General features: G+C 37.3%; 1 protein-coding gene across 4 annotated transcripts in view; it reads right to left on the reverse strand.

The window, feature by feature from the left end:
• Positions 1–26,248, reverse strand: part of ZNF385D (zinc finger protein 385D) — a 436,474-nt gene that overhangs the window by 160,858 nt on the left and 249,368 nt on the right. Inside the window, exon 1 of one of the 4 annotated variants that reach the window (XM_033053728.2) lies at positions 16,234–16,577. The exons of the other annotated variants lie outside the window; for them this stretch is intronic. Coding sequence (XP_032909619.1) covers positions 16,234–16,255 — 22 coding nt within the window. The 5' untranslated portion in view covers positions 16,256–16,577. Of the gene's footprint in view, positions 1–16,233; positions 16,578–26,248 lie in introns of those variants that run through there. 4 annotated transcript variants of the gene reach the window in all.

Raw genomic sequence — 26,248 nt, forward strand, 5'->3', positions numbered from 1 at the left:
TGTGATTGGTTGTGGATGAGAAGAGAAAAATGCAAAAATTCAACTTTTTCTGTGTTTCGAAGCACTGTCAGAATTTCTCTGCTCTTCAGATCTAGATGGAAACTACACTTCCACACATAATGTAGAAACAAATTCTTTCAAAAGTTTCAAAAATTGAGAGAAATCAAGATCTGTATTTTAATCAAAGGCCCATATTGAAGTCTGCTTTGTAAGTCCTCAGTGCCTCAGGGGAATGTCCCAATAGTTGGGCTGTTGACTAACCGGGAAGACTTGCACAATGACACCATTTTGGAGCAGTTTAGATTTGTGTAAATGTGTATTCACTTCACGGAGGAATTTAGCTTGTGTTTCCAACAGCCCACAAAAATCCCTTGACCTCAGGGCTAGTGTTTTTCTGGGGAAGTGAATACATTCTTTTACAGTGGAGAAGTTCTAACAAAATGGCTATTTATAAAAAAGGACTATGAAAACTTTAATTCTGGCAAGCTTGCACCTGATGGAGCTGATTTAGGCAAATGTTTTGAGAGCTGTAATATGTGGCAGTTATTAGGTTGATTGTCCTTCTCTTCACACTTGTGAAAATACTGTTCAGGTCTGTTTTTCAAATCTCTATGTAAAATATGCCTATAATTAAAAAAAAAAGTTTTTCAAGCAAGTAAAATTTTCTCCTTCATTCTCTATAGGTGGGGCAAAAGCATTACTGCTTTTGCAGTCAAGATACAAAGGACAAAAGAAATTTTTGTCCTATTTTCCAGAAACACAGGCATGTCAAGCCCAATTTATCTAATCCATGACATGTTGGACGCTCCAGGCTGCATCTACGGAAATAGATAAAGGCTTGTCCTCCGCAGATTTAATGAATGGGAATCCCTGCCCCTGGCTAATATAAATCGTTCTTGTTGGTGGATAATTCTATTGATTACAATCCAGTTACATTTACACAAGTACACATTTTCTGCAAAACAGCACATACTGTGGGCCAAAAAATGCAAACTGAGTAATATGTACATATTTCTTTATGCTATATGAAGTTATGATTTTTCAGTTTTTTCCATATCCTACCCTGATGTTCCTTCAGTGTGTTTTACTATCACAGAACATAAAATTATTCCATGAAAAAAATCTAAATTTGATTATTCACTCTATTCAGAGCTTTTTCCTCATGTAAAAAGCAAAAAAAAAAAAAAGTTTTTAGATTCTGACACTTATTTTGCGATAAGGTTTCCTGAGTTGACCACACAGCTTATAGCTGTAAAGAGAAGGTTCAGACCAGTATCCTGTGTATCTTGGCTACCATTTGATATGGGAAAAATTCTAAAAGGAAAAAAACCAAACCAAAACAAAACAAAACAACAAGCCAAACAAAATCTCCACAAGGAAAACCACCCCCCCAGGGGTATGAAAGGTGGCAAGAAGCAGTTTGCATACCAATGTGCAGATTTCACTGCTGGCTACAGATACCAAGGCATGGTCAATGAGACAAAAGTAAACCCTCTCTAAAGAAAAAGAAATATGATAAACTCTCAAGTAATAGTACCTTTCCTGCACTCTCTTCAGTCAGCCTGGCTATGTTCTGGTCCTCTACCAAGACATCTTAAAATTTTATAGCCCCTGTTCCAAAAATCAAACACAGAAAAATATTATAAAATATTTAAATAAGTTTTTAGAGAGACCCATGCTTGCTCATACAATCTCATTACACAAAATATTTACTTCTAGTCCTGTAGAACTATTAAAATTTTACTTTGTGTGTATCAAACATCAAATTAGGCATTCAGTGATTTTGCCCTCATAGTTATTCATGGTCTATAATTCAGTATTTCTTGAACTAACTCTAAATATATTTTGAAAGGCCTAGTATAAAAGCAATCCACCTCAAAATTTCAGTTTGTTGTAGTCAAAGATTATTTCCCATCTATCTTCTTCCTACAGTGTTCAAAAAAATCAAGCCTTGGGCATAAGACACTAAAACTTACTCCACAGGAAAAAAAGTCTCAGTTGACATGTTTTATTTTATTTGTAAGGCTTTCTCTGCTGGAGAGGCAAAATAAAACAAAATAAATAACTTTTATTCTGTTGCATTACACAGTTATTTGAGAGATACTAAAGGAAATGTGGGTTTTTGAAAGGCATTTCTACCAAGGCTTATAACCATGATAAAATAGAATACAGTACCAAGAGGAGAAAAATTCTGGAGTGCACTTTTCTGATAATCCATGTAGATCAGAAGGACCAGGATCTTGCAACTTCACTATTTTTTAGTCCGTCTATTATAATTCCAGATGCTATTGAGTTTGCTATATGTATATATGTGTATATAGGTATATGTGTACATATATATATTTACTCTGATCCATGTTAAGTCATTGCATTGCTTTGTTTCAATTATATGGAATGAAGACTTAGTCAAATTCAACTTTTTCACATCACAGCATTTGACACATGTCTAATGTTTTTATTACTTTTCCACATTAAAAATAGAAAACTAATGCCTCAATTTAGTCAACAGACTTTTATCTAATCGAATTTTGTGTCAAGTGTTTCAGGTAATTTCTCAACATGGTTTTAAGACTCAAGATGAGCAAGTCACCCCCTCTACAAAAACTAAAACCTTTGAATTCTAATGAATTTGGGATATTAATGGGATCAGAAGAACCTTACAAACCCGAAGAAGCAAGGAAGACAACGCAAGCGCAAAGAGCCTTTAACGGAACCGTGTGTTGACAAGCTAGATGCTTCCTCCCATCCTCCCACTCTGCTGCTAAGGAGTGAAGGGAGCCTCACACACTGTAATCATCTTTGCTTTCCATAAGAGGTAATCTTACAATACGTTTCCAAGAATGAAATTATATTAAACCAGTGAAGTGAGCCAACCAATTGTCAGATTGCTATAGAAATGCAAGGATTTCCTAAGCCACAGACAAACCTCAATCCTACAAATACTTTTGCACGTATTTAACTATTCCAATATCTCACATCAGTGCAACAACGTCAGAAAAGTTAATTATTTTTTAATTCAGAAGTGCATGCAGGAGTGGAGTCCATCTCTTATTTGCATAATTCAATCTAATTAAACATTCAAAATATTCCATAACAATGAGTTTTAAACAATCAGATCTGCTATTTTACTAAAAAGGAAGTAAAAATTTACCAAGGGTGCTGAATTTGAAGGATGAATCAAAACCCTAAATACTCACCCCGCAACACTACATACAAGAGAATTTGCTTGTGTAATCCAGTATTTGGCACTGTTTTCTTTAAAAACAAAACAAACCCACAAAGTACCAAGATACAGAAGAGAAATGCATGATGAAACTATAAACATCAGATGAAAATGAAGATACTTTAAGTATATTGCCAAAGATGCAACAAGACGTCTACCTCTTCTTTCTGACATTACTAAAGAAAAATCAGGACGATTCCAGAGGCAAGAACACATTTCCTGTATCTAGAAATGGCCCTAAGATACTCCCATATCTTACTAAAAAAAGACAGTGTATTGAGAAGAGGCCTATGCCTCTATATGATTCCAGTGTCTTAAGGAGAGTTACACTGAGTATTAGTTAGAGCTGAAATGCTAAAGGACAATTATTGCAGCACACTGCATCTGCTTAATTAGAGGTATCGATTCAAGTAATGAGGCAATTTTGCATGCAAGCCTCCAAGAAACCTGAAACCAAACACAGCTTGCTTGTGTAAGGGTTGCATTCCAGAGCTTAAGCTCAAGCCAATTTTACAGATCTGGAGTTGCGACTAAACATAAATCACCTGATTCACAGCAGAATGTTTTGGGCATGTTAACCTGAAACGCTGAGAAAATTTCAGCAATGTTGGACAAACCGTGACAAAATTCAAGATTCTGCACAAACTTCTTCAGCCTTAAATCACTGATGCTGGCACAGTTCTGTTGTCTGCTTATCTGCATTAGGCTGGGACCTTACAGCTTTTGCTTCTCTAAAGTTGAAAACTGTAGCTTCACTGATCTGTTGCCTTTGTTTCTGTTTTACAGAACAGCTTGATTTATCATCTAAGAAAAAAATCTCCAAACCTGTATTTTTGTCTATTCTGTTCCACTTGGCCTTGGGCAGTATGTGCAGTAATCTTGTCTAAATATAGATAAAATTTAAACAGGAGATGATAGGATTTCTTTATTACACTCTTCAGACAGTTAAATTATACTTAAAATACATTGACAAATCCTAAAGTGCAGACAGTTGTTTCATGTTGCTATGTAGTTCTGTTGCTACCACATGGCAAAAAAATTTACATTTTATTTCTCACTGTAACTGACCATTTAAGTTCACAGAAAGCATCAAATGGCCAAGGTGTTCAGCTACATGAGTATTTACAGTTCCAAAAGTTGCAAAAGTAAAATAAATCGCTGTGTCCAAGGTCAAGCACCAGCTGTATTAACAGAGCTCTTATGAAGTTTCTAAAGTTGCATGTAGAAGAACATTGCATCAGGAATACAAAATAAAACAATGTAGAGTTGATCTTTAGGTTGCTACACCAGGCACTCTTCAACATATTTTTGTAGAGCATTTCCAAGACCAGGCCTGGTCATGCTACTGAATTGGTAAAGTCAGTCACCAGTCCAAGTCTTGGGTGGAAACACAAGAACAGCAAAATAATGCTGAAAAAAGTCAGTACAATTCAGTGCCTGACAGCCTGAAGTAAATAGACTACTTTCTGACAATTTGGTTCCCACCAAATATCCATTTCTTGCATTTATAAGACCTTCCAGCATTTCCCTACAACTTCCTCTGCAGATATAAGCAAGTTGGCTTTAGCCCAAATAAAAAAATAAAATTAAAACAATACAACAAGAAAACACCTCAGATGATTTCAGGGTTCTTTCTGCTCTTTGAAAGCTAGGAAAAGTTGACATGAGCTATTTCTTAGAGCTATCACATACTGAAAAAACCCATGTGGAGCAGTAAATGCACATTCACACCCAAGGGGACTAGAAACTCTAATTTTTTTCCTGGAAATATTTTTTTTAAGGATATTTTCTTAAGTTTATGCTCTTGCTCTAATAGCATGGGCAATGGCCTCTTATTGGACGTGATTTTGTACAAGATTTTATCTATTTCCCCCTAAAATTCACTGTAAATTCCAAATTTGCTATGTATTATTGTAATATAATCTTATTTGGCCTTTCCAAAATGACATATTCAAAAGTCAAACCAACATTCTAATTACAAATTATGGTTTTCTTGTCACTAGAAACTATTACCCATGTACAATTTTAATACATGGCCATTCAGTAGCTCCAGACACACAAATGCAAATGTCAAAATCCTGCATAACAGAAATGAACTTCTCCCACATGCAGCTTTTTCTGGCTGAGCTACAAACCCACAGAAATGATAGCTTGATATGATTTGTGGTCAGAAACTTCAACAGAGCTGTATGAGACGATGCTCTAAGAAAAATGTTAAGCCTCCTCTGCTAGTGAGGGGGTGGGGGTGAGGGAGGTAGGGAAGATAAGAAACCCCAGACTTTTCTTTTTGCTGTTCTTCTACTTAACTAATGGAGTCTGTTAACTGAAGTAGAATCACCACAAACTACTAAACTATTCATTGAATTATCTTGATCTTTTTTAATGGTATTGCCAATAATGTGCCTTAATGAGGCAAAAAAGTGGTCTGAGTTCAACAAGGCATTGGAGTGGTTGACCCCAGGAAACTAAATAAAACTAAAATAAAAATAAGACCATTGTGAATTAAGAGATAGTCTACATAACTTGTGTACATAACTTGTACACAAACCAGGAAAGCTTGCAAGCCACCATCCTACATACACACATGAATTCCTTGCAAATGTAAACCTAAGAGGGAATTGTTCTGGGCCTAGGACTGTATAGAACTAAATAGTCCAGTTGACTTAAGAATGTCATATTATCCTTATTGGCATAGATGACTCAGCAAGAGAAATTAGTAAGAGCAATAGTGACTATACATGCTTGCAGTAGAAAGCTGCATGCTCAGATTATAGAAAAGAGGTTTGTGATTTTAAAAGACCTCCTGAAAAACAAAACAAAAAGGTAACTTTTATTGCCTGTTGATGCCTGAGCATTTCTATGGAAACCATCAAAGTTGAGAAGGATGAGGGAATGATGGAATCTTGTCCCACAGGTGCTCAGAGCTCTTCTAGCATGGCAAGACCTGCAGTACTCCATTCCTTCCTGCAGATGTATCTTCCACTAGGTGGGACTCCCCATGCAAGGCCAACACAATTGAAATTATCCAAGCTCATATTTTCATCACATTCATTGCCCCTTCTGGAAAAGGTACAGAGAACATCTATTTAAAGAGGATCTGTAACACAAACAGCTAAATCCTTCACCATCAGCAGATCATGCTGCCCCCACCCCAGACCCACTGCCCAGCTGGCTGCCAGTTTGACTACACTGCTGATAACCAGTTTTAAGATTTTAAAGAGCATTTGACTCACATTTGAAATGATTTGAGACATTAAACACAACTGTCACAAATTATTTGGCAGTTATCTTAATTAGAGTAGGTCTACTATAATATTTCTAGCACAGCTGAAACTCTGACTTGTCTGGGGGCCATGGAAGTTTCCCAGGATGTTAGGTCCAGTAAATGAAATTGAGTCCAAGCAAACCTGTTAGCACAGTCCAACACTTTCCACAGTTCATTACAAACAATAATTTCCTTCCTCCTCTATGAACAGCTCTGAATCAGTAGAAACAGTATCAGTGAGGAAAGCTCATTTTTTTTGAAAGATCCTTGTACTTGCAAGAGCTTTTTTTTTGATACCTGCTAGAGGTTGCCATATTTACATTATACCAACAGCTTTTAAAGGCCGACAAACTTCTTTCAGACAAATCATCAATATAACCTTAACAAATTTACTACCACAAGCAGCTCCCTATATTATTTACTAGAACAGAATCTGGCTACAGAGACAGAAAAACTTGCAAAACTGGAAATCTCCCCATCACAGGCACCTCACAGATTTCTTTAAAGACTAATTTATTTATTAGGGTAAACAATCTCTGACAGCATGTTAATGGTTACATCTATTGCTGTGAGCATCTAAAAAGGGTTAGCAATTTATAATTACAATTATTTCTTCTTTGTGATTTGGAAGATATTAGCTCAGCCGGAGTCTCTCAAACAGATATTTGATATAAAATATTCATAATTCATTTGACTATATACTGAGGTCAGATGGCACTATTTCTGTTTGCAGATGAATCTAAAGTGAACTTTGTATTGCTGAAAATGTGCTGGCATAGCTTTTAACAAAAAAACCCCTCCTATAATGAAGTACAATAAAGTATCATGCAATTTTTATCTTTGTGGATGTTCCTGTGAAGAAATGTTCCTACTAGAAATGCACAAAAAAATTATACAAATCACACAAACATTGCTAGAATAAACTATGGATATTTTAGGAGTATTAATTGTTAATGTTTTTCAGTGCTAAGTATCATCAAAGACGGCCTACCTGAGACAGTTCTGTTCTTTTTTTTTTCATCTCTACACTGAATCTTTCGGATACATTTAGCTTTCTTTTTTGGTTTTTTGGGGGTTTTTTTGGTTTGTTTGTTTTTTTGTTTGTTTGTTTTTTCTTTTAAATAGGGCAGGGTGAAATAAATATAGTAATGATAATAAATAAGAAGTAAAAATAATTTAATGTTCTACACACCTGCATTTTCTTCCTGCAATCTGTGGAGTTTTCTGGGTGTCCACAGTTACATAAAGCATCATCTTTCATGGCCTTCAGAATGCTAATTGCAGACTATTTAAATATTTTTTCTTTCCTGTGTGTTGATGATAGCCTGTGATGACAATTCTGCTTCAAGCTAGTGGCAAAACAGAGCACTTTTGTTTGGTCATGTTGAAGTGCTTGTGGAGGGTGATGCTGCCAGTACCATTTTGCTGCAGCGCCAGCAGGCCACCCCACTTTATCTGCTCCCTGCTTGCCTTTCTCTGCCAGCAGAGTCCACATACATTGCACACGCTGTAAGTCTTCCCACAATCACATTTTGATTGTATCTACATTGCTAGAGAGGTTTGCAGTGTGGCTTTGATTGTTTTCTAATGTGTTTTCAGCCTTTCTGTGTTTGTGTTTTACATTTGCTAAGTTCATTCACATGAAGGAGCATATCTGTGGGGGCATTTGTGTGGTAATGTCCCTCTTCAGGGCAACTGATTCTTTCACCCTTGAAAACCTGAATGTTTTCATGCAGGTAACCTATTGCACACATTGTTAGCACAGAGCTAAATGCTAATACGGATAGGCTGCTAATTAGCATTGAGTAGGTTTGTCAGCTATACCTATGTAAGAATATATACTTTATGTTCTACAACAAATACTACAAATGATTGGGAGAAAAAGGGAAAATAAAGAAAGAAAAAAGGGAAAAGGCATTAGGAATTTATAAATGTATTGAAAATTTTTACCTCAACAGAACTGAAAAAAACAGAGTTGTTATTTCAGAACCTTCCTTAATGAAGAAATAATGGGGAGAGAAAAATCATGCCATATAGACCAGTGCAATTTCCAAGTACTCAGGGCTACTAAGATTTAAGCCAAAGAATCTAGATTTGTTATTAGGAGGCTGTTGCAATTGCCCTAGCACTGCATGTGGAAAGGAGGACCAAACAACCAGTTTTACAATGCAGACAGACTGTGGTCAGGATTGGCGAGACAAATGTTTGTAAATGATTACATCATGTCTTGAGTGCTGAAATCATGTAGAAATAATACAGTTCAGTGGCTTTATAGTACCCATGTTCATGTGGCTACCATGCCCTCAGTCAGAAGGAGACAAAAAGCAAAAGGATATAAATATATCCTTACATTCCCATACACAACTTTTTATGGCCCGTTTGGCTTGTTAGAATTTGTCCTTTACTGACACAGGAATTGCAAACTTAAATAGGAGATGATGTAAAGTTTTATGTACATCTGCAAAGTAATTACTTTTTTCTATGCTCCCTAAAAGCAGTCAAGCCATGCAACCTCCACTGTTGAAAAATTTACTGGTTACAGCAGCACAACTTACCAATAATAACAGAAAAACAGAGAAACAGTGTGCTTGCTACATAATAGTCACATATCTGGCAAACGGAATGCACCTGTTACATTGCTGGTTTTGACAGGAGGTGAGTGGATTTGCTATCGCAGGTAAATACCAGCAAACAAAACCTAATTTGCTAAACATTGCACTACAGAGACAGTGGACCCTCAGGTCACTACTGAAAAATGACTTGGCTTAGCAGAAAAAGCACTGATATTCCTTGCAGTGCCAAGACTGCCTTCCTCTCCACCTGCTCCTTCCTTCTGCGTTCACAGTTGCAGATCTGGTCAAGGTTCTTTGTTTTTTGATTTGGTTTTCGGTCTTGCTCTTTTTTTTTCATTCGGTATTGATCCTTAGCGCAATGATGGGTAACAATATTGGAAAACACAGCCATTATCTCCCTCTATCTTCATAACTTACTACATTGCATAGTAAACAGAGTAAACAAGGTCAACAAGAACAAAGGAAGCTGAAAAATTTTCATGGCTTTCATTTGAATGAATTGTCCATCTGCTTTTTCAATTACAACATAAAAGTAAATAAATAAGAGAACCACTATGAAGTCATACTCAAAGAGAAAACTAAGCCTAGCTTTTTTCTTTTATTCTCAAGAAAGTAGTTTTAATATTCAGAGGGGGTTTTCTAGTATAAACCTGCTTTTTAGTTTCTATCTTGTTTTCTGATGGAGAGAATTGGGGAAGAGACTGCTGGCTTGCGATGTAATAAAGAGAACACATAAACAACACACAACATAAAAATAACCGGTATGAGCCACAGCCCTTTGAGACTCTAAGCATATGCTAAAATTTCAAAAAGCCATGCCCAGAGTTAGCAGACATTCATGGTCAATCTCATTTTTGTATCTACTGTAATTGCTTCAGAGATGAAGATACTATACATTATCAAACCCCAGGAGTTTTCAAGCTTTACTTGAAAAGCAAGTTTTACGTTATGGTTTTAAATTCTGAAACCTGCAGGGACTACAAAACAGAGTAAATTAGTTGACTTGGTAAAAGAGCCAGGATCTTATCCCATAGGGATGAAAGAATTTCTCATGATTTCCAAACAACTGGTTCAGCCAGCTAGCAGAGGTATTGAAAAAAAAAAAAACCAAAACCAAACAAACAAAAAACTAAACCAAAAAACAAAAAAACAGATTGATCTATAACCCCATCTTTTAAAAATAGATGGGGGTGGGGGGAGAGAAATAAGGAGAAAAGGAGAAAAAAATGCAGAGAGAGAAAGAGTACTTCTGTTTAAACACCAGATAAGGAGTCAAGATGTCTTACCGTTTTTTCAAACATTAAGAAATTTTAAATGGATATTTTAAGCATCAGAAGAGACAGAACTGTATTATCACAGATGTTAACAACAGGCAAGTGTGTATAGTAATTGAGCTTTCATAAGAGCTTCCCTTACAATTCCAATCTGAAATTACAGTTGCATTTTCATATTTTACATTTGATCCAGACCCTTGCCAACTACTTTAAGCTGCCATGTCATGCTTAGGATTGCAGTAACTCTTTATGTTGCACGTGTACACAGAAAAAAAATTGTCTAAGAGGAAATGAACATGAGTGTGAGACTGATGAGCTGAGGGAAGTGGTCAACAAAATGAGCAGGAAGGTCTGAGCATATGAGCACATGAGTCAGTAATGCAGCCTCGTGTATTAGATTTTTCACCCCTAAGTAGATTTCTCAAAGAAGTGTTGCTAAAATAACTGAGCATACAGGTTGACCTACAGAATGGGGTTTTGCCATATAATGACTTAGCCTTACAATAGAGGAAAGCTTCCTCCCACTTTCATCCCCAGCAATTTAATTCAAGTGCAATCTCGGCCACTTCAAGCTTTGGTATCTCTCTTTTGCTGCATTTTCTCTGAATGTTACCAATCATCTATGCAATTTCAGCTGCAAAACTAATCTTTGTAGTATATTACATGTAATATCTCCTTTTTAAAAACTGAAGCCCTTATGACCTCTATTGTATTTCAAGAACTTTTCATGATCTACTGGCAAATTGAAATATTTCCTTTCCCAGTCCAAAAAGATTTCTCCTTTTTCAAATACCACCATCATCTTTAGTGCAATGAGAAGTAAAATCTTTACAGGGTTTCCTGTAACCCGATTAACATTTTTGTAATTGCAAGAATTTCTAGAATTGCCACTGGCTTATGAAACAAAATCAAAATAACATGGGAGGATATTTGCGCACAGGCACATAGACATATCAGCCATATGACTCTAATGAAATAAAGCAAAGGTTCTCATTATTTTAAAATATTTTGTAAAAATGTATATGTGTTGCCTTTCAGGAAAAACAAAAAGAAAGTAGACATATGATATCACAATGCAAATCCTAAAAATCTGGTTTCTTAATTTCATTTCCTAACAGAAGAAAGACATTTGTTGGGAAGGAATGCAGGATTAGATTCTACAATCATCACAGTTAAAATATGCACAGACATACATTCGCATGAGCACGTGAGCACACACACACACTTTGTTAAAGGACCTTCAGCTCAAGCAACTGTGATCTAATCTTCTCTAATGAAGCAGGAAGCCACTGATTCCAATTTGGAGTAATTCTGTCACTCACAAGAAAAGTTACACTTGGAATGACTTTTATTTCTTTTTTTGTCTGTGAAATGGCAAAAGGACCTTTTACTTAGGGCAACATACTGGATAGATTTAAAGGCATTACAAATTAACAGTTTCTGTAACAGAAACTAAAAGGGTACAGTCTAGCACAGAGCAGTTTCTGTAAGTTCAAACAGGATTTTTTAAATTGTTATTATGTATACATACATTAATGATTATTCAGTGCTTCAAGATATGAACTTTACTACCCAGGAGGCTGTAATGTTCCAAATATAAACATCAGGCTCCTTCAGTTTTCAAGATCCTATACATTGGCTTGCTCAGCTGAATTCTTCTGTCACACACAGCATCCATTACATATTAACTACACTTTCTTATTGCAGATGGCTGGTGATAAAACACAGTGAGTAGTCCAGTATCTCAAAACATTTTAAAAGAACAGTCTTATCAACACCAGTTCATACTTTCTTTAAGGAAAACAGAAATGGTACTAAAGACCTCCACAGTGTCTAAGTAGAAGGAAATATAACCTCCTGAAATCAAACCAGTAAAAACGAAATATTTTCATTGAAACAGAAAAACAATCCCTGTTTCAGCAGTTGGTCAGTTGGCTTGTACAATGTGTATTTTCTTTAAAGAGGTGATGAGATTTGGGCGTGGGGGGGGGAGTTATTCTTTTTATTCCATGACTCATCCAGCATGAATCTCTTAAATAAAGTGTTCCAGAAATAAAAAGTGATATTCAGAATAGTAGCATCTATGCAGATGAACTACTACACTCTGCAACATTGACTGAGAAAAACCTGAAAATTAAAACAGCCTCCATACAAACAGAAATGTTATAGCATTTTCAGGTAAAAATTATTTGTTTGTTTCCCTTAGTGTTATATATAGTAATTTCCACGCCAATATATTAATTTCCTGTATAATGTGAAACATTGAGAACAGAACTTACTAAAAACAGTAATAGGTTCAGAGGAGGCAGGGAGGAATAAAAACAAACAAAAAGAAACAAAAAAAGAAAAGTACATTATTTCTCTTTTTCTCCTCTCCCTTTTCTTTGAGAATTTTAATTTTCGAGATTTTTTCAGATTGTGCTTCTTCAGTAAGGCAAAAGTAATGGGGCAGTGATGTTTTTTTGGTGCTGGGGGTGAAGGGCTGGCTTTGCTCTCAGTTCCAGCCAGGTTCCCTGATCCCTGAGGACCCGTGCTCACTGTCCCAGAACTGCACCATCACCGCGGCGTTCCTCCGGCTCTCCAGCTGTGGAGCGGCGCAGGACACACGGCAGCAGCTCTGCCCCTTCCCTGGCCATGAGCGCTTCCACCTGCCCTGACCAGACTGGCCACCCCAGCCCCAGGCCCGGCTACCGGGCCACTGCGCTCCAGGACAAGCCAGCCACCCCCACTGCCAGGCCCAGGAAGGCGCAATCGCGGCCAGGTGGCCGAGCCAAGGCGACAGTGGCCAGTGGGGCCATTAAAGGTGGAGGTGCAGCTCTGACCATTAGCTACAGCAGAGCCTTCCACTGAGCAGGACTAGGGGAGGCTCCCCCTCAGCAGCGTGCAACATCAGCGCCGTGGCAGCGAGAGCCACCCACCATTCCTCCTCTGAGAACTGCTGAGAACGGTCACAGCTGACTTCTATCTTATGCTAAATTATTAACTTGGCGATAAATGCAGGCACAAGTTGCTCTGAGGTATGAATGTATGTTCTTAAATGCAAAATGTCTCCGTATGATAACACTTAGCAGAAATTTATTATTTTCATTGGCTTTTGGCTTACTCCATAAACCTACTACATCATTTTGTAGGATTTTTATTACTATTATTATTACAATTCCATATTCCTATTCAACTTGAATTGATGAATGCAAAATCAATACAATAAGTAACAAATGTATCCACGGTGACCAAACAACAAACTCAAAAGCACAGCATGGCGAGTGAAAATTAGCAGTTCTTAAAACAACTACATCACAATTCAGTTGCAATGTAAAAGAAAGGCTCATGAATTTAGACAGGTTACAATGAGTTTAATTATTTGGAGTCTCAGCTCAAATAGTAAAATACACATTGTAGGATGTAAGATAAAGGTGGAATATCTTCTTGGAAGCTACAGCTTTAAAGAGAGAGAGAAAAATGACAAATTCCTGAATTTAGTAACTTCTATCTTTGATAGTTAAAAAACTCCCTTCACCCACTAACACTTGCTCTATAACAATAATACTGCCAGAGGGTTAGATCTTACTTTCTGTGGTAATTATTTTCAGTATTTATTTCAACCTTAATGCTGCACACACACATTCCCAGTATGCCACCCTACATCAGCAGCAATTAGACAAGAAGGCCCAGAAATGCAAAAAAGATGCGTACAAACATACAGAAATGCTTTCTTTTTCTTCCCTCTCTATACTTAAATGGCCCAATAGCTGCATGTATGGATTAAAAAAAAAAAAAAACAACCCCCCAAAAACCTGCAGAATTCTTCATTAATATTTAAAGGAAATTATATTTTTCTTTTCTTAGCAAAAATAAAATTCCAATATTGTCTATGTGATACTTGTAGCAATTTGAAATCAAAGTAAGTGTACGATGTATGCAGTCAAGCTTTCATCTGGCTCAGTGCAATACTGCTTTGTGCAGTAACAGGGACAGGTGAGATTACAGATGTTCTGGCTTCTCACTGAGAGGGTAAGAAAATACCAGAATAGCAGGAAAATACCAGAATAACCGCAGATAAACATTATACCCCAGCTCATGCTTTCTTTTGCAAAAGACTGGAACAAGAACACGCATTTAAAACTCAATATTGAAGGAAACTTCAGACTGAACACAGCAGACAGAGGACCTGCCTAGCAGAAACTTTCAGCTCTGCACTCAGAACTGAAATTTCCAACAAAGCAGAGAAAGCACAGTACAGTTTTTTTTTTCCATTTAAAAACTTAAGTTGCCACAAAACCAAGCATATGATACAGCAATTTTTATTTTTTTCAAAGTAATGCCAAAAAAAGTTTGATCACCATTACCTGTTTCTGAAAATTATAGACTGGAAAAAAAATTAAAAATTAAATACCATGTAGCTAACATAAACGTGCCTAGTACACTAACTCTATAACTTCAGGAAACCGCAACTTCTAATCTCACATAAGAAACATTGATTTGAAAAAAAAAAAAAAAAAAAAAAAGAAAAAGAACAACAAACAGAAACAACAGTCCATCTTGCGCTTGCAATGCTGTCAAAGGTAGAAAAATACCGGAAAGAAATGAATAGCAAATAAACCTGGCTTTTTTAATGAAGAGACTTAATCCAAAACACTCAAACCTAAAACTATAATGCTTGCCTATCCTCCCTCATTCCTTTGAAAATGTAGTAAAGCTAAAACATTGAAAATTTATTTTTGAAAGCAACACTGAACAGTTCTGACAACTTGACCAATTTGTATATTTTTTTTCTGCTAGGAGAGTTTACATCTAAATCTATCAGCTTTCATAATTGATGTATTTCACTGTTAAAGAAAAATCACACACACACACACATACAAAATCTTTTAATTTTATGAAAAGAATATAATGTGGAAGATAGTACGGCACAAGACATAGTACTTTTTTGACAGAGCTGAGGATATTACAAAAGTTCTTTCCTTAAAGCTTGAAGTGAACTCCTGATTCAATATTTAATGCAACTGAGAAAGCAGCTGAATGTCCCAGAAATCCTTCGACTCCCTGCTCTCTGTTCATTCTAAGTATTATGCTGCTATAAATTAACAGTGAGACTAGATGAGGTTTCAAGCAGTCAAGAACAGCATTTTTCCATCACACCACCAAATTCTCTATTTCATTTCTCTTTGCTCTAACTTGCAGCATGATATTGCAATCGTACATCCCAGCCCAGTACTGCAGCACTACATTGCTTAGACATAGCTCTACACTCCAGCATGTTTTTAGGGTATGCAGCCAGCTCAGCTGTAAGCCAAAGGAAGATTTTCATCAAGCAACAAAACTAAACTCTGCACAAATATTTAACAGCTCCAAGACCCCTAAAGGCTTAAAATAATGTGCATTTTGTGGCATGTTAGGAGCCAACTCCACACCGGTGATGTGCACAATGCAGAGTGCTCGACAATCACAGCACTGCAAATAAAACATTGCTTCACCTTTGTACCTTTGAATTCTTCAAACTAAAAGCTGAATGAAATACTGAGGTCTGCTGTGCCTCCCCAGCACTGACAGTGCAATAGCAGCTCGTCCATTACATTAAGTTCGTCTGAAACTTCCCATGCCTCACAAGCATTTCTCATCCCCTCTCGGCAGATGAAACACAAGTTCATTTAAAACAAACCTAGCACGAGTTCATCTTATCTAGCTTGTTTTTCAAACCGCTAGAACTACGCAGTAGCCCACTCAAACAGAAAATTTCCCAGACAATGGAATCCTTTCAAACTGCACAGCCGGCAGGATTCCCCAGTTGTCAGTTTTAGGTGCGTGCCAGCACGAAATGTTCTTGAATCCAAAATCTATAATAATCACTCCTATTGATAATGTGAGCAGAAGGAGAATTACATCACGGTTAACACTTACCAAAATACATTATGTTTCTCATTAATCATGCAGTCAGGATCCCACCGCTGTGTATTCAGCATTAGCTCCTGCACAGGGTTGACATGTAAAACAGAGCTTTTTCATTCTACATTATGTGGAAATTTCCCAGCACGAGAAGCGTGAGAGAGCAGTGTGCCTCCTCAGGATGAGCGCTTTGCAGGCAGTCTTATCCCTGATACAATCCCTGTCTGATTTAGCGTTTACTCCGGCTGCATGCTGCACTGCCCATTCTTACTGTAATCTGACTCCTCCTTCTGATGTCCTTGCTGTGCCTGTGACATCAGGACTAAGAGTACTACAAACAGATCTTTTCTTTAACGGGCTCGCAACGACATGCTCTTATATCCTGGTTAACCTAACTCTGGTTTGGACAAAAACAAAATAATTAAGCCCTTCTAAAATTGTACAGGCTTTTTTTTTTTTTTTTTTTTGGCAGTAAACGCATTTAGTGACATAACGTGCTCAATTACATAATAGATGGGAAAGACAAAGCGAATATTGTTAGTGCATTTTTCTTTGAAGGGTAGGCTCCAGGAGAAGCTTTGAGTGCCTCAGTACCCCAGTTTGAATAGAAGATAAAGATGCCTGGCACTTTGCAAAATCATGTACCCCTAAGACTTTTTTTTCTTTCTTTTTTAATCAATAGTTCCACTTCAATAAACAATTTCAATCCAAATGTTGGATAAAGACAAGCCTGTTTCTATTTTTAAAAAGCAACTGGCAAGTAGGTAGTTCAATTCCAATACAGCTGAACTGATTTTTTTAAACCACAATTTTTTCACCTGAATAAAAAAGCGTGAGGACAGGAGATATACAACAACAAGGATCTGTAATGGAGTTTACAACCTTTCACCCTCCAGGCCTCTAGTTGCTTTCTAGTCCAGGTTGGTAAGTCATTAGTAGCTGTTAGGTATTTTATTGTTCTGTGGCAAATGGAATGCACCTAAGTTTGTTGTAAATAGGTATCCACACAATTCCTGCTGCTATACAAACTAGTAGCAGCATCAGAGGAAGAAAGACCAAAGAAACACCAAAATAATTTCCACCATGTACATGGCAGTGCCTCAGGATGGATCTGACAACACACCAGGGCGGCAGTGAGATAAAGACAATGCGGTCTGCATTTATGCACATATGTCTCTTCTCTGAATCAATAGAGGACTTTGGTTTCCTGCTGTCAGTCTGGCATGTATCAGTGATAATACACTTATACTAAATAACAGTAAAAAATAATGGACAGCATGCTGAAGCGTTTATTTCATTATAACAGTATCTAATGCGATGAATGCTTTCATTCTACAGGAAAGAGGATGACAGGTATAATTCTTTTAAAGCTCCACTTCTTATTTGTAAAACCACCATACAATAAGTACTATTTCATGAGGTCCAATCACCTTGGGCAAAATTGTCACAGCAGCACAGCAGCCAAGGAACACTCAGCAGAGGTAGGAGCCCTGGTGTGCAGCGCTGCTGTGCATCTCTCAGCAAGTCCTCTGCAGCATTGCCCTCACGAGGTTTCATGCTACCTGTATGAATGCTACTGAGATTAAACACTGATGGGGAACTGGGGCACCAGTTTCAGTTCTGTCCCTCACCAGCAGTCCCACAGCTGTTCATTTCTGATGCCTAGCTTTTCTCAGTGCCCTTTCTTATTTCAGCTGTCCCTAGGAAGACGCAAGCCCTGAAATGAGAGGTCCATAGTACACATTAACTGCAAAATAAGCTTTGCTTCACAACTGAAAAGCACACAGTGCAGGAGTGCACTTCGGGGCCACAGTGCACAAGGGAGGAAGATCAAAACTTCTTGTGTGGGTCAAACTGACCAACAATGCAAGCTGAGCAAATCTTAAATCACAGTGAAGAAATGTCTAAAAATCCCTGGAGAAAACTAGAAGCTGTCTAGAAATCATGGCCAATGTTTCAACTACACAGTGAGGACAGCAAGTAACAGAAGGTATTCACAGCACATTCCTTTCCTTTATTTCTTCATTACAGTGCTCATTTGGTTCTACAACACAGGAAAGGACACCTCGCTATATGGGAAAATACCATCCTCAATGACTGGTTTAAAATATCTCAGCTGAAACACTCTAATGTTCTCTGAGCAGTAGGTATATGCTACTATCAGGAACCTTCTGCAGAGTAAGCATTCCCTCCTCTCCCTTCACGGAGGGTAAAAGCTCAGAGAATCAATTCTCTGTGAAATCCTTCAGCTCCTTTTCCAGTTCTGAAGTGCTTTTGCGAAGGCACTGCGTGATGTCCTTTAAGACAGTCTGCACCCAGGCACAGCATTTGCCTGTTAAGCTGCATTTACCTATCAGAAAAAAGGGCTTGGGGTTATTCTTCCAGGAGTCAAACTCCGCAAGATGTAGGCTAACTCTGGTCTCAATGCTCCACCAAGCCAATATGCCTCCTGATTCATTCCATGAGTATGGAAGGCTCATGTCTATGTAGAAGTGCTGTTAGTGCTCAGGCAAGGACCATGCTGCCTTAAACACCTCTTCTTGAAATGGCTGTTGTATCACAGTACCTGCACCAGTTTGGTGGTGTCTGATGGCAAGTCAGACCCTCAGGACCAAAGTGCCACGTGTTCTCACCGACATGTTCTCCACTACTTTGTTCTGAATGTTACATTCATTTTTGTTTTGCCCTCTAGGATGTAAAACATGAAGGACAACCTTCCTCCTCATTGTGTCTTATTTGTGTTCTGAGAGTAAGTATACAATTAAAGTAACCAAAGAAAATAAAACATGAACTTTAATTTCTTTTCATTTCAACTTCAGAAATGCAAGGTAGGATGGAAAATCACTGGAAAATTTTCACAGCCAAAATTCACATAGCCCATGACAAACTCTGTTTTCACTCACACACATACAACACTATTAAGCTGCAAAAAGAAGTAGAGTTCCAAGCTGTCACCGTCAGTGGAAGCAAGGTGTAGTTTAATAGTTGCAATCCCAAATGGCTGGTGTTTTAATGCAAGCATTGAGGATTCTGCTGAAAACAGCTGTAGGGAAGTGCAGTCAGGAGCAGCAAACACTTGTGTGCCTGGAGATTTGAGTGGGCCCAGCTTGGGCATGCAGGATCATGCAGAATGAATGAGCAAATTAGTCCATGATGTCAGCTCATGCTGCAAACTCCCAACCATCAACAAGCCAGCACAGGCTAACCAGCATTTAACTTTGCTACAGATACCAGTCAACTGCAAAATTATCATATTTTCATGCACACTTTCACTTATAAAAACAAAACCCCCACACCCTTGTGATTTAACAATAGCATAAACATAACAAGAAAAAAATTATCTTCTGCTAAACCAGCAAGCCCTCATCCTTATTTCTAAAAGTAGAAGCAACTTGTACTCCCTGAAATCCTCTTCCCAACAACCTGTTTCTTTTTTTCGTAGTAGCAACTCCACCTTGAGTTCTTCTTCCATTTCTCACCTTGGTAAAAAATTTGTCACAAAGGGCAGGTTTTCAAAATGCAAACCACAAGATATCACCTCCTTGGAATAAACAAAAGCAGTAGCACACATGGCCCAGAAGTACAGCACATACCCTACATTTTTCCAGACCTGGGAAAGCTGCAGGTTATTACCCACACCTGACTTGGTCTAGAGCCAGAGGGCCACTTCATGAACTAGCTCCTCTATTCTGTGCTTTCTACTGATTTTTATCTATCCACTGATTTACACAATGCCTCCATAGTAAGTATTAAAGCCACTCACAGGCAAGTCTATTGCAGAGACTAATTAATATTTAATATTAATGCACCCAGTTAATTCCCTAGGATTCCTGGAAAACTCTCTTCCAGTCTTGAACTCTCCCAGGAGGCAACTAATATTAGATTTATACCCAAACTCTTACCAATTGGCTTTGATGAATGTCAGTTAGTGAGGCTGACCACAGATCATCTCTTGCAAATGCATAAGCAGATCAAGGAACTCTTTGCTGGCAGAAGTGTAAAAATAGTAAAAAAATACACTAGTGACACAACATTTTAAGTCTATGCGTCATGTGTAGTAGGCCAAAAGATCTCATACATCTCAGAGGCTTCCAGATTTTCCTAAAATAAATTTTGTCTACTGTACAGAGACCTCTATTAAGAACAAAAACTTATTGTGGAAACATTCATTTCTGAAAATAAAATGGGAGAAACAATCCAAACCACACTTGGTCTATTAATTCATCAAATGCACTCAAAAACTAAAAGATTTTTGCAAGTAAAATGGGTCTAGAATTTCCACATAATTTGGAAATTTATATATTAAAGTTATTTCTTTCCTATTAATGACCACAGTGCAGAGAGAAAGAGTAGCAAACAAGCCACAGTTTTGTAAGCCTCCAAAAGTAATTGAAAATATTTCCAAGCACACATATTTATGTGCCTCAAATCAAATATACTAAATACATCAGCTAGAAGTTTGGTTTGTTTTTATTTTGAAGCCATCTGGAGCAGTTTAAAACATACTACACAATAATGCAGATTTTGTGATTCATTACTGATCTCCTGAAGTTACACTAAAGGATAAGAAGGGAAGGAGCAAGTTACATTTGTATATTTTAAACAACCACAGAGGCTCATCTTTGGTTTTGAACATTCTTAACAGGCTAAAACTACCAAATGTGTTTTTTACCCTTGACTCAGAAGTGTCACTTCTGGAAATGTGCAATATTTGTCACCATGAATACCATTTAACTGCAGCAGTACCCGAAGGAACTCTGTACCGCAACACGTGAATACAACTGGAGGAACTTAATTAATCTTCCTGTCACTTCCATGATGCTTTTCATTAGTTTAGCTGCTATCTGATCAACTGCTCCTTTCTCTATTGGAAATGGCTAACCAGAACCTCCTATAAAAGCGTTTTCAAGAGGTAAACAGGCTCTTTTGATTCTGAGAGCCTTTACAAAGCTTTGCCAAGCAGACTTTATCAGTTCAGTAACAGTACTTACAGCACTGCTCTTTTTAAGCAACTGGGATTTTCTACATACACAGCTTAAGAAATATAAATAGAACAATATGCTTTTTTTCCTCAGTAGTAGCTTTTTTCTAAGCTTAAAGCTAGTACTGGTGGTATTTTGTAGTTTGAACACAGATAACATGTAGCAACTGAAAGGTCACATTCTTCTGAATTTCCTTCCCATAGGCATGGACAGTTATGAAACAAAAAAGCAGAATGTAGCAAACATAAAACCAAACCCACATTTTAGGCATTGTTGCTGCTAATTTTTTCACTAAATGCCCACTCCTGTCATCTTCTGCTCCTAAGGATGGAACAAGATTTCAGTTAACAAATGTGAATGAATACACCACTCGTGCAGAAGCTTCTTCAACTACGCATATTTATAACAATTTTAAATAGAAATATGGTCTTAAAAGCAAACAGCAAGACCAAGAAGCTTGTCTGAACACACGTCAAATTTATTTTCAAACACACCCACACACAAAATGTAATTTTTCACTCAAAAATGAAAACCAGAATTGATGACAACACAATGTCCAACATGCATAATCCTTCCTTTCTCCCTCTTTCCCTTTTATTTCTGTACTGCTTTCAGTACAATTTCTCTAACATGGGGTTTGAGCATATCACAGGCAGACAAGCAGACCATTCACTCTTGTGAGGTGTACAGGGAATTAATGCGTCGCTTTTTCTGTCCATCTTTCTAACACTCCCTAAAATCTTCTAGGCTCATCACCACATCCAGGTATTGTATTCCCATAATTTTAAAATTTCAATTTAGAAATCCAGATGTGGTACTAAAAAATTTTCCACAGATTTCACACTCAGGATTTTTTTAATTGTTGTACTCTGATTTACGGATGTATCTGTTCATTTATGAATGGATGCATTCTGCATTTCTGATTACACCATCGATTGGCCAAAAATATATTCTTCTATTATTTCTATAGTAATTTATATCAACCAACTTTTAAGTCTCAAGTAAAAAACTAGATAGTATATAGTGAAATCATCTACTTATTCCTGCCTGCTTTGACTCTGTTTGATTAACACAAAATAGAAGTTTATTCCATAATTAATTAGAGATCACCTTTTTTTTTTTTGTTTTTTTTTTTTTTTTTAATGATAAAGCAATTACTGTACAGGTAACAGCCTATATTTTAAGGTGGGAATGTTTGTTTGGGGGTTTTTTGGGGGGTTTTTTTGAGGGGTGGTGGGTTCTTGAGTGGGGTTTTTGTACCCAGAAGAAGTTTTTTGTAGCCAAAAAGTTGTTGGGTGCTTTTTTCTTTTTCCTTCTACAAGTGCATCAAAGAACTGGAGACTTCTTCAACAGACCATTTAGGACTCTTGCGTGAAAAGTGTCCTGGACTATTGGTTTTAAACAGTCTTTAGTCCAAGAAGCTGCTGCTTTACTTCTTCCTTTCTTTCCTCCAGGCCTTTTGGAAGGCACCTTAGTACCCTCATTACATGGAGATGGCATCAAGCATTTTTCAAAATACAGGATAAAAATATTTTTTTACCACTCATGGTACTTTCAAATAACTCGTAACAATCTTACTATCTCCATCTAGTGGTTTATATGATTAGAAATTTTGCTATTAATACACTAAAACGTTTTTAGTGTCCTTTGCCAACCATAGATTTTTCATTTCCTGTTTCCGGCTTTCCCTATAAATTTTCCATACTTCTTACTTCCAATTTATATTGATTAATATTTGATTCCTCTTTTATAATTTTGTTCATAGTGTTTTAATTTCTATTTGCTCTGCTTATTTTGTGGCTGAACGAGGAAAGACTTTAGTTAAAGTTTGCTGTTTTCTGAACATGAAATAACATTTTAGTCATCTAGTGACCTCTAGTTATCTAAGGCAGCATCAATTTTCCTCCCAAGGCTTTTTTAGCTCTTTCCTTCCCAAACATTTCTGCTTCTAGTTTTCCTATAAGAAATAAAATATCATGAAACACAAAATCCATAATCGATTTTATTTTTATTCTGTTTGGTCCTATAAAATATTGGGGAAAAAAAAAATTCTTCTTCATACCCTTAAGTTTCTAAATGGATCAACAGGAGTATGGTTGGAGCTTAGACCCCACAGCCAGGAAGGGACACAAACACTGCCAGTGGCACAACATGACAGCTTCTCTCCTGCTTTGGGGAGCTGAGATACTTTTGCAGCAGCACCCAAAGCGATTGCAAGGTGCCAGCACCACATTTGCAACTGAGAAGAGGCAGGAGCTTATGGCATGACCTGTCCTGCTTTAACTGCCTTAAGAGACAGCACCTCAACTAAAGTAGCCAGTGCTGCAAACTCCTCCCGAGGCAACTCATCCCGTGATAACCTGTAATCTGAGAGGGAGAAATTTCATCTCCAGTGATATAGAAACAGTTATACTCATCTCATAGAAAATATTATTGCTGCATTTGAATTCCTCTTTCATATTCGAGGAAAAGCTGTTTTATCTAAAACTATCAGGAAATGCAAATCATAGGTGGTAACATGGTCTCTCAGCACCACGTAAAAAGGGAAGACACAATGGCATCAGGCAAGACACTAATTTGAGGCTATAAAAGCATGCAAGTTATAGCACAGAATCCAACTTTTTATGAGATTGTTTTTAAAAATCTCTATTGGATTTATTCACGCTAGCATTGAATTTGCTAGGCCTGCCCAGGTGCAAGCATTTTGTAATTCCACACAAGCAAGTTCCACAGCAGAGTGCAAGAAACAAATTGTTAAGAAGTGAAAATATCAGCAATATCTCACTGTAGGTGGGATTTGGCTCAGATTGATACTTCAGGTTTTATGTGTCTATTTGGGTGCCTACCTGCAATCTGGATGTCTAATTTGCCACCATAGTCAAAGCAGATCAAAGTGATGTAGTCAACAAACTCAGAAGAATTACTTATTACATCTGGAAATAGACAACAGCTTTGAGTGGCCAAGCAGCTCTCCAAGCTCCGTTAACTATTGACTGGAGTTTCACTAATCCAGAAGGGAGCTTAGACACCAAGCTCACTCCTGGATACCTACACACACACACACGTGTACACATACACTCTGCCAGCCGAATCCCAGCCAAGACTTCCAAATCCCTTGAATGATCTGGAACCCCAGCAGATAACCCATACCTACTGAAATTCAGCTCCATATGGGATCATCACAGCACCTACTAACTGCATTCAGCAGCACTAAACAGCACTATAGAACAGAACATGAGAAACACCTGCAAGTGAAACAAGCATATAATTTATTCAAGAAGAATTGAATTATCTCCTAAGGAATTAACTATAAATTAGCTTCCTCAGTGAGTGGGGAGATTTCCTGGGCTCTTAAATGACCCCAGAGTGCCTCAGTATTTCACTCTGTGCAGAAAAATCAAAGTCCATCTCAAAAATGTCAGGCACAGAAAAAAGTACAACTCTTGAATAGCCAAGCTCTCCTACAATAACCACGGTCTGCTAAAACCCCTGTATTTTACCTTAAAATATTTTAACTTAGATTATTCATGCTTACCTTTAAGAAAAAAATGGGAGCATGTCACAAAGTTAGGTGATATAGGCATTTAGTGTTAATAGTGAACAGAAAAAGAATGTTAAAATCATCTAGAAACTATTTACTTCTAATTTCAAATGCTCCAATGCTCTTCTCCTTGGATAAATGGGAAAGTGTAACTGCTTCTTAACATCATGTCAATAGTGTTCAAGTACAATCCTACCTGATTTATAATAATTAACAGTAAAAGGAAAGTTTTCATCTCTGTTCCCTTCTTTTGATCTTATTGACAGAGACTTCTGCCACTCTAATATAGAATGTCATGTACAGCAAAAAACTCCTGTCTGTATCTGTTCCTTTCTTGTTACATCTCTTTTCTTTACAGATTCCTTTTGATCTGCCATACCTCTGAATTAAATTATCAGATTTGAAAACATCCTGCCGTAATAGCAGCCTGTAAGTCTGTTTCCCACAGCTGAACAAAACCACTTATCCCAAAGCTATATACCGTCTTCAACACGCACTTTTGCAGAGTCTATCTCAATACAAATACCTCACAATTTATTTATCCCAATATATTTAGAAAATTAATAACTTTGAAATTCAATAGCCTAAATAGAATGTTGTGGCTATTTTTAAACAATTCAGTGATTTTTAGTTTGCTGCTCAGTAATGCTTATAAAAAGCCTAGTCACTCTAGGTATCTAAATATTTATATAGAGATGGAAAATTCTGGTCTAAGCCCTCAAATAATTTTTTTCTTCTCTGCACTATACAGATCTCATAGTTTCACTTCATATTTCTACAGAGAATTACAGCTGAAAGAATTTCAGCTAGGTTTGAAAGCCCAGCCACAGCTCTTCAGTCTCTGTAGATATGAGACAGTTCCAATTCTATGGATCCATCTTGTGCAGGAGGACCATGTTATGTCAATACGTTAATAGCCTGGAAGTGTTAATGGAGGAACAGCTGGCTGTAGGGGTCTGTATCTCTGCCCAGAAAGGTCTGCAGACAGCAGAACAGAAGATGCAGGATGGTGTAGTGGACTTCTACCCTCACTTTCCCTGCAGATCCTCTATTTTCTCTGTATATTAAGGAGGTGATTGTCATTTCGTGAATATTTAAGTTCTGACTGCTCAGATAGAGCTGACTGCAATGTAAAAGTGACTTCTAGTTCATCTGAGGGTTCCATTGATTTGGCAGTTTAGTTTTGTGCAATGGAAAACTGCATCACTGACAGAAAAGCTTTCATGGAAAATAGTGTATGAAACAGAAGGCTAAGTAAGACCATTTAATGCAGAAGTCTGCAGTGCCTATTTTATCCCACTAAAGATATCTTATCATGTTCTCTAAGTTTCTGATACTTTTTGTACTGATACACTTTTCATTACCTATCTACCACTTCCTTCCTTCCTTAATCACTGTCCACCAGAGCATTTAATTAAGTAATTATTTTTACCATGAGTAACTGTCTAGATGTTAAAAATCCACTGGGCCATGCTCCATCTTCATTTACATCCTTTAAAACCAATGA

The sequence above is a fragment of the Catharus ustulatus genome, chromosome 1 (genome assembly GCF_009819885.2).
Source record: "Catharus ustulatus isolate bCatUst1 chromosome 1, bCatUst1.pri.v2, whole genome shotgun sequence".
NCBI classification, from domain to species: domain Eukaryota; kingdom Metazoa; phylum Chordata; class Aves; order Passeriformes; family Turdidae; genus Catharus; species Catharus ustulatus.